Source organism: Lactuca saligna, chromosome 9 (assembly GCF_052625555.1).
Source record: "Lactuca saligna cultivar CGN05327 chromosome 9, ASM5262555v1, whole genome shotgun sequence".
In the NCBI taxonomy this organism is placed as follows: domain Eukaryota; kingdom Viridiplantae; phylum Streptophyta; class Magnoliopsida; order Asterales; family Asteraceae; genus Lactuca; species Lactuca saligna.
The window spans coordinates 165552653-165562965 of NC_136425.1; the positions used below are offsets into that span (position 1 = coordinate 165552653).

The 10313-nt window shown below is 32.5% G+C and overlaps 1 protein-coding gene and 1 pseudogene across 1 annotated transcript; both read right to left on the bottom strand.

Annotated features, from left to right (window-relative positions):
• Positions 1-1965: 1965 nt before the first annotated feature.
• LOC145014401 (uncharacterized) lies at positions 1966-3734 on the bottom strand. The gene is made up of 4 exons (XM_078972768.1): positions 3670-3734; positions 3291-3590; positions 2882-3112; positions 1966-2348 (listed from the first exon to the last, which is right to left on the bottom strand). Exons 3-4 carry the CDS (start codon positions 3066-3068, stop codon positions 2107-2109), a joined length of 429 nt encoding a protein of 142 aa, XP_078828894.1. The 5' UTR covers positions 3069-3112; positions 3291-3590; positions 3670-3734; the 3' UTR covers positions 1966-2106.
• A 3825-nt stretch (positions 3735-7559) lies between these two features.
• Positions 7560-9457, bottom strand: LOC145016909 (putative jasmonic acid carboxyl methyltransferase 1 pseudogene; annotated as a pseudogene).
• Between the last annotated feature and the right edge of the window lie 856 nt (positions 9458-10313).

Below are 10313 nucleotides of genomic sequence, written 5' to 3' on the forward strand. Positions count from 1 at the left end.
TGCCAAATCTATAGCAATGAAATATGAAGAAATTAAAGTATAATGCTATAAAGAGTTGAAGTTAAAGTACATTACCCAAGTTGGCAGTGGAAGTAAAGTACCTTGTTATTCTCTACAATTTTTTGTTTTAACATTTTCTTTATTTTGTAGTTAAGTTTGTATTGAATCTGAGATTTTATTACAGGTTTTCATCCACGGGTTTAAGACCTTTAAAAGGTATACTTATGTATAGATTTGCACATGTAAATGGACATCCTTTTTTATGATTTTTTTAGGTAAATTAAGTGCAAGTATTATCTTTGTACAAAGTAGGATAATACATTCAAATGTATTGTATTTGTATGAATTGTATTGGTTTGTTTTTAGGTTAATTTTATGAAATAAATGTAGTAAATGAAAAAAATGTTTATTTTAATGTTTATTAGTTTTGTGGTTGAATAAGAATTTTCTTAAAATTATTATTATTTTTTTTTTTACTATTTTAGTGACGGATTTCTGATGGAATATCTGTTGGTAATGTGCGCCATCTGAAATCCATAGGTGATAAAGACAATGTCAGTCAAAGTAGGCCCCATCGGTAATCTGTAGCTATTTATTTCCCTAATTATTTCGTAGGTATTTGATCGATGAAAAATTGTCGTCAGTATTCTGTAGCTAATCCGTCGCAAATCCATCACTATTATTTACCCACGGACGTTTATGTTACGACATGTTTTCCGTCATAATTCCGTAGGTAACCCCTTATACCTACGAATTCTACCGTTTTGAGATTTTCTAGTAGTGGTTGTGGACTTGCCGACAATATTAACAAAAGACACACGGTTTACTTTCGGATCATGGATTATTCGTGGGTAATTCATATGGATTGTTTACATTGTCTGAATATCGGTTGCAACTTCAATCATTAACACATACGTACAAAAATTCTTGTTCCTTTCTATCCCGTTATTAGGGTTTACTATTTCTAGGGTTTCAATCTTGTAATCAGTCAATCATCAGATCGTTCTTGATTATTTCACTCTCATAGTAGATTTAGGAGAGAGTTGAGTAGGTTGTTATAGTGAGGTTTCCTTTGTTAAAGTTATATAAACGAATTGATCTATCATTAATAATAGATTGTTCATGTTGGGATATTGTTCTTGTTATTTTGCACAAATACTATATAAACCGATAAATATACAGGATCAAAATAGGCTAAAAGTGATGATTGAGCTGCTCGATTATAGTGAACAAAAACTGTACATGTTAGAAATGTTGATAGTTATGAATATGCAAATACGTATCGACTAGACAAATTTAACAGGAAAACTTATTACATACAGGCAACACACTACTAGAAAAACTGGTGTAATAGCTACAACACAATCCGTAGCTATAAGCAGATAGCTACAGAATTGCTACGGAAAAATGTCTGTAGCATAATGGCCTGTAGCTAAATTATAGCTACAGATTACCTACGGAAGCACTACAGAATTTTCCGTAGCTACCATAGCTTCAGAATAGCTACGGAAATAAATAGTTATGGATTTCCTACTGAATAGCTACGAAATAACTACGGAAGTGGATAGTTACGGAATAGCTACGGAAGTGGATAACTACGGATTTTCTGTAGCTAATCCGTAGCTAATTACTTTTTATTTTAAAAAAAACATTTTTTTAAATAAAAAACAATTAATTTGGTCAAAATGAAATAAAATTTCATTACATTAAACTACAAAATATCAAATACATTACACAATGAAGAGGCTACTATTAAACAATGAAGAGGCTGTTATTAAACAATGAAGCATTATCAAGATAGCATATATTAAGAGTCTGCTATGAAAATAGCATAATAAATTAAGAACTTACCAAAATAGAATACACTAAGAGGCTGCTATCAAACCATGAAACATTAACTTATCGAAATACCAAAATTTATCTTGCATGTTAAAGCACGATAAGCTTATAAATTTACCAAACATATAGTCAACAAAAAGCATATGAAAATAACATAATAAAATGCTACTAAAGATTTAAACATCTTAACATGCAAAATAAAATGTCACTAGGTACACCTAGGCTTCATCTAATTGGACATGCAAAATTACCTCCACAATCTTTATCCTAAACCGCCTTCCTAATCTTCATCTTTAGCAGATTCCTAAACTTCTTCAAAACCACATCATGATGAGTATTGAGACTATTCAACTTATGTAGTGCAAGAGTTTGTTGGGTAGTATGCAATTGTCCAACATTATCCACTCCAGATTTACCCATATCATCTTGAATCAGTCCATCATGAACACCTTCAGTTTGAACCCCTTCATCTTGACCCACGTTTGGTTGAATCCCTTGACCTTGAAACCCTACAATAGTTTTTTTTGTCAAAATTGTCATTTTTACCTTTTTGGTCAATTTGATCATTTTGGTCACTAAAGTCATTTGGACCACTTAAAACTGAAATATAAGAACATATTGAACACTACAACATTTTTTTTTTGTCAAAATGACCATTTTGGTGTTTTTGGTCATCTGGACCAAATTTAATTAGCCTTTAACCCTTAAAAAGAAATCAAATTTAAAGATAATTAATATGGAAAGATATCAAACTCATACTATATATGATCAGTATTAAATAGGGTTTACATATTGTTAATATGTAGGAGTTACATAAGCCTAGTAAGTTAGAAAAAAAATGAAAGAAGAAGAAAGTAAAATAAAATAATTTTACTTACTTCTAGGCTTATAAAAGAAAAACAAATGTGTTGTGATGTAATAATTTTGCATGTGTTCGAGTTAGAAAGAAAAAAGAGAACACTTGCACAATTATAACAACAATTGGTAAAAATAAGACATAGCTATATCATATACATACATCTTATTGGTTAATTGGTAGTACCTGCTTGTGCCTGAAAAACAAGAGGCTTGATTTTCCTATTTTTCATCTCTTCTAGCAACCACATTGCATCATCCAGTTTCCCTAGTTTATATGCAGCATCAATCGCAATATTAAACGAGACCCCATCAACAAAAACCATTGATTGCTGAGTAAAATGCTTGAATAAACATAGAGCTTCATCAGGCATGTCCAAAGCGCACAAGTATTGTAGCTTCGACTCTTCTACAAAACCTAGAATGACACAAGAAAATTAACCTAAAAACTCAAATTCGACCTAAAATAAAATCTAAAACCTCACATTTAACAAAACAAATCAACATTATCACTGAATTAACCATCTAAAGTTGTATACATGAAGTAATATCACAAAAAAACAAAAAACAAAAAAACAAAAAAACTAGGGTTTTACCTTTTGGGGAAGAAATCGAGCAAGGAGGCCAAGGGGGGACGACTGCGATGGCCAAGGGGCGGCGACGGCGACGGGCCGGGCAACGGAGAAGAAGGCGGCAACGACGGGCTGGGCGATGGAGAAGAAGGGTCGGCGACTGGCTGGATAGGTTCTTCAAAATCGAGCAAGGAGGCCAAGGGGGGACGACTGTGACGGCCAAGGGGCGGCGGCAGCGACGGGCTGGGCGATAGAGAAGAAGGGTCGGCGAATGCTGGACTGGTTCTTTGTGTTTTTTTTTTTTTTTTTTGCTTTGTCCGTCCACTGCTTCACAGATGTTATATGAGACATTTTCATTAAAAAAAATAGCTACCGATTTCTCTATAATAAACCAAACACTTACCATCCGGCCTGGCATGCCAGTATGCCACTTCCAAATTAAGGCCGGAATGCCACTTCCAAATTACCTTTCTCTCTTATTGCTTACCTTTCTCTCTTATTGCTTATATACACTTCCTTCATATTATTATTAACATTATTATTATTATTATTATTATTATTATTATTATTATTTCTATTATTATTATTATTATTATTATTATTATTATTATTATTATTTCTATTATTATTATTATTATTATTATTATTATTTCTATTATTATTATTATTATTATTATTATTATTTCTATTATTATTATTATTATTATTATTATTATTATTATTATTATTATTATTATTATTATTATTATTAGCTATAAGTTGATCCCGAAGGTGCACACGAAAATAAAAATAACCATGGATGATGATGGTGGTGGTGATGGTGATTGTGGTGGTGGTGGTGGTAGTGGTAGTGGTGGTGACGGTGACGGTGATGGTGATGGTGATGGTGGTGGTGGTGGTGGTGGTGGTAGTGGTAGTGGTGGTGACGGTGATGGTGATGGTGGTGGTGGTGATGTTGATGGTGATAATGGAGGTGGTGGTGGTGATGTTGATGGTGGTGGTGGTGGTGATGGTGATGGTGATGGTGATGGTGGAGGTGGTGGTGTTGGTGATGGTGGTGGTGGTGGTGGTGGTGGTGCTGATAATGGAGTTGGTGATGATGGTGGTAATGGTGATGGTGGTGGTGATGGTGAGAGTGATGGAGATGGTGATGGTGGTGATGGTGATGATGGTGATGATGATGCTGATGATGATGGTGATGATGATGCTGATGATGATGGTGATGATGGTGATGATGATTATGATGATGATGATGGTGGTGGTGGTGATGATGATGATGATAGTGTGGTGGTGGTGATGATGATGATGAGCATGATGTTTGTGGTGATGATGATGATGATGATGATGATGATGGTGGTGGTGGTGGTGGTGGTGGTGGTGATGATGATGGTGATGGTGATGATGATGGTGATGATGGTGATGGTGGTGATGGTGATGATGGTGATGGTGATGATGATGATGATGTTGATGATGGTGATGATGGTGATGATGATGATGTAGATATACGTGTTTGTGAGATGTATGTATACGTATTCATAAGCATTATAGTGTTAAACCATTAAACAAGCAATAGTTTTCGTATGTGCACACGACTTTATAAATGATATTAATAACTATAAGTTGGTGAAAATATAGATAATCATGTATAATAGATGTGTGAAAAAAATGGAGCGAAAAAAATGACGTTTGGTGCTCGAAAACTCGAAAATAAGAAAAATCTGTAGCTAATTAGCTACGGATTTGCTACAGAATTCTAACGTAAAACATATTCCGTAGCTAATTAACTACGGATTAGCTACGGAATATGTTTTCCGTTACAATTCCGTAGCTAATCCGTAGCTAATTAGCTACGGATTAGCTACAGATTCTTCTTATTTTCGAGTTTTTGGGCACCAAACGTCGTTTTTTTCGCTCCATTTTTTTCACATCTCTATTATATATGATTATCTATATTTTCACCAACTTATAACTATTAATATCATTTATAAAGCCGTGTGCACATACGAGATCTATTGCTCGTTTAATGGTTTAATAGTATAATGCTTATGAATGCGTACACATACATCTCACAAACACATATACATATACATATACGCGTATACATATACCACAACTCATTCATGTATATAAATATACATATACAAACATAATCCATCACAAGTTGGTGAAAAGTATAGACATTACAATGTTAAATTGTGAAACGAGCACTTGATCTCGAAGGGTCCCACGACTTTATGAACGATATTAATAGCTATAAGTTGGTGAAAATATAGACAAGAGTAAATTACTGAAATCGTCCATGTGGTATGAAAAAATTGTACGTTTGGTCTCTAACTTTTTTTTTTTTTTTTATTTTTTTTATTTTTTTTATTTTTTTGCACTCGGATGGTCCCTGTGGTTTGATTTTGTTGTGTTTTTCATCCCTATGGTTTGGTAAAAGTTTCATGTTTGGTCCTTAGCTTTATGTATGTAAGGGACGAAAAATGTAACAAAATCAAACAACAGAGACGAAAAACACAACAAAATCAAACCACAGGGACGATCCGAGTACAAAAAAAGTTAAGGACCAAACATGCAATTTTGACCAAACCACAAGGACGATTTCAGTAATTTACTCTATAGATAATATGTATAATAGAAGTGTGAAAAAATGGAGTGAAAAAAACGACGTTTGGTGCCTGAAAACTCGAAAATAAGAAGAATCTGTAGCTAAATAGCTACGGATTAGCTACGGAATTCTAACGGAAAACATATTCCATAGCTAATCCGTAGTTAATTACCTACGGATTAGCTACAGAATATGCTTTTCGTTAGAATCCATAGCTAATCCGTAGCTAAATAGCTACATATTTTTCTTATTTTCGAGTTTTCGGGCACCAAACGTCGTTTTTTTCATTCCATTTTTTTCACACCTCTATTATACATGATTATCTATATTTTCACAAACTTATAGCTATTAATATCATTTTTAAAGCCGTGTGCACATACGAGATCTATTGCTCGTTTAATGGTTTAACGCTATAATGCTTATGAATACGTACACATACATCTCACAAACACGTATACATACACATATACACATACATATATACCACAACTCATTCATGTGTATAAATATACATATATAAACATAATCCATCACAAGTTGGTGAAAAGTATATGTATTACAATGTTAAATTATGAAACGAGTACTTGATCTCGAAGGAGCACATGACTTCATGAACGATATTAATAGCTATAAGTTGGTAAAAATATAGATAATCATGTATAGTACATGTGTGAAAAAAACGAAGCGAAAAAAACGACGTTTGGTGCCCAAAAAATCAAAAATAGGAAAAATAGGTAGCTAATTAGCTATGGATTAGCTACAAAATTTTCTTATTTTTGATTGTTCGTGCACCGAACTTCGTTTTTTTTTCACTCCGTTTTTTTCACACATCTATTATACATGATTATCTATATTTTCACCAACTTATATCTATTAATATCATTTATAAAGTCGTGTGTACATACGATATCTATTGCTCGTTTAATGGTTTAACACTATAATGCTTATGAATACGTACACATACATCTCACAAACACGTATACATACACATATACACGTATACATATACCACAACTCATTCATGTGTATAAGTATACATATACAAACATAATCCATCACAAGTTGGTGAAAAGTATATGTATTACAATGTTAAACTGTGAAACAAGTACTTGATCCCGAAGAGGCACACGACTTTATGAATAATATTAATAGCTACAAGTTGCTGAAAATATAGATAATCATGTATAGTAGAGGTTTTAAAAAAACGAAGCGAAAAAAACGACGTTTGGTCCCCGAAAAATTGAAAATAAGAAAAATCCGTAGCTACTTAGCTACGGATTAGCTACAGAATTCTAACGAAAAGCATACTCCGTAGCTAATCCGTAGGTAATTAGTATCTGTAGATATTCCGTAGCCATTCTGTAGCTAATTAGCTACAGAATAGCTACAAATTTGCAATCTTTAGCTATTCCGTAGCTATTCCGCAGCTAATTAGCTACAAAATAACTATAGACTCGCATTCGTAGCTATTCCGTTACTAAATTATAGCATTCCATTATCTGTAGTTATTCCGTAGCTAATTAGCTACATAAATTTTCCGTAGCTATTTTATGTAGGAAAACGTCATGTTTTCTAGTAGTGACACTTGAAGAATATGAAGCCAACAAATTACAATGGTGCATTTGTTGAAAATATTACAATAAGCAAACTTGAAACAACAAACAGATTTTGAGGACACGAATAATCTATTTTTTTGACAATGAAATGACTAGAATAAAGTGTCCTGTCTTCTTTTTAGCTAGGTATAATGCCACATGCTTTTCATACCTTTTAAATAACACGTCAATAATGGAATTTCCAAAATGAAATGCCAACATTGGTTCCACAACAGCTCTAACGACTTTTGCTGCCTTTTCCCCATAGATAAGGCTAGGCTCATCAAAATCTTTGGTATTTGCATCACCATCCGTATCGATTGGATACCAGTTGACTTGAAAAGAATTCAAGATATCAAGAGAAAACGATCCCTCATTTCTAATAGCATTCCTAACTTCATCCTCGTATGGAGTATAATATGGCATATTGAATGAGTTCAAATCTAATTCTTGGATCAGTCCCTACAGAATTTGGTAGTAGTTAATTAGTCGCTGAAACGAATATGTATACGTATGGAGCAAAAGAGAACCTCATACATATTTTAGCAAATCAAGAAGTGATAGCCCTAGTAGATGCCAAAGATAGATACAATCATCACAGGTTGGATCAGCCATACTCCGACCAAGAAAAGTTAATACCATGCATCCACCTCGTACTATTTCCTGAGAGCGTACCTGTAAAAAGTTTCTAAAGTCGCTCTGAAATTGCTTTTCATATGCTTCAAACACATTTGGGGGACTTGATTTGGCGATGTATATATTCGTTGTGTTGTTTTCAATACCTTCAGGTGCCTATATCACATATCACATCAACAAATGAACCATATAATTTATACATCTTCAGTAGTACACGATAACATAACATGGAGATCTTATTATTGGTTCGTTTGGCATGCACCCGAAATATGAAATGAGAAATTAAATTATCTCTTACCTTTTATTCCTACGATTAATCCTACCCACTAAAATTATGACAAATCACCATTCAGTTTAATTGTATTTGATATATTCTTAATATAGTCTTAATGATTTAGTTTAAAAAATATGGAAAGATGATAGTTGTCATAATTTTATTGGGTAGGAACATTTGTATGCATAAAAAGTAAGAATCAATTTAATTTTTCATATGAAATTAAGCCAAAGGATGTTAGTGTTTTATTGAAATTATGGTTTTTGTATTATTTGATTTTTGTTTTACGGAAACTTTATGAAAACAGATTTTTTCTATTAAATATTTTTATGATTTTTTGGGACCATATATATATAGATCGATGTCTCTTAAAGTAATTATATTTTCTGAAATTATTAATTACCTCTATATATAGCCAAGTTTTTGCCTCTAAAATTAATTAAATGATTAAATAATGTATTAGTTTTAGAGACGAACACTTGTGGCTTTAATGACTTTCAGTGAATACTTTTAAATAGTCGCAAAAGATACTTTTAGCGACAGGACTAAATTGGCAACGACAGTCATCGCTGGTTTTTAGTTACAACAATTAAAAATACTTTCTAGACAACTTTTGACGTTTGTAAAAGGCACTTTTGTACTAATCAGCAAGAAGCCAACAACAAAACAATTCCGTATTTTCCAAAAACAGCTAAGTTAAATTTGTTGTTAAAATATAGTCCTTTGACTTCAAACGATTGAAAAAGTTTATTTGCAAATGGTGAGAGACTAATATATTACTTTTTACATAAACATATAAACTACACATGTATAAATGAACAATAAGTTTGATATTATGCAAACCTGAGAAAGCCATTGAAGACAACAAGAGGAGTGAACAAGGTGTAGACTTTGGTCTGGAAAGAGTCCGCCATAAAATGAACCAGGGGTAGCTGAAACAAAACAATGGCGGAAATGTTCTCCCTGCTCCTTCTTAAGGTTTGAATAAAAGTTGGGTATCTTTTTGATATATAATGGTATTGAAATCATTTCCGAAAAGCCAGCAGCTAGGGTATTTTCTAACTAATGTCATTCCCATCTTACAACACAACAATAGTGATGATCATGTAGTGGATCACAAGACAATATCAAAGTGGGCTAGAATAGTATAATTAACCCATCTAATGACCTCTTACATGTGATTTAGGGTGATTAATTGGTTATTGCTATAATAATGTACAATAATTATTTTCAACTACAATTTCCTAATCGGAAAAAACGTAAAAATGTTAGAATAAAGAAAACAAAGCCGATCAGGGCAAAGCTATACTGTCTCCCACTTGTGATTAAGACATCTAAAGCACTTTCACATTTTTTCCATATTTGGAAATTGGAAAGGAATATTTTATTTGCACAAATAATTGCTAGTTATTACATTTTTCCATATTTGGAAATTGGAAAGGGATATTTTATTATCACAAATAATTGTTAGCTATTGATGTGTAGTTACTTTTCATTTTTCTTACTTTTTTTTTATTAAACTTATTATATTCTTTATTTATTTAACTTTTAAAATTCTTTTACTTTAATGTAATATTTTGTTGGCTTTTGAAATGTAACCTTTCCCTGGAAGAAGTCATTAAACTAATCTATTTCTAATTTTATATTAAGATGGATAAATAAAAATGTTTTTTTTTTAATTAAAAAGCTTTTAACATATCTAGCAAAGCTACAGGTTTGAAGCGGATCGGGTCTTGATCCAAACTCATTAAGCAATTTTTAAACGATGACCCAAACCCATCCGTAACCCTTTGAATAATTGAACTCATATTTTTTATCCACCGGATTAAAAGATTTTCAACCCTTTTACCCGGCGCATTTATAATATTAAGATTTTGGTTATAATTATGCACTACAACACATAACATGAATCACTAAAAAGTAAAATCAAATGA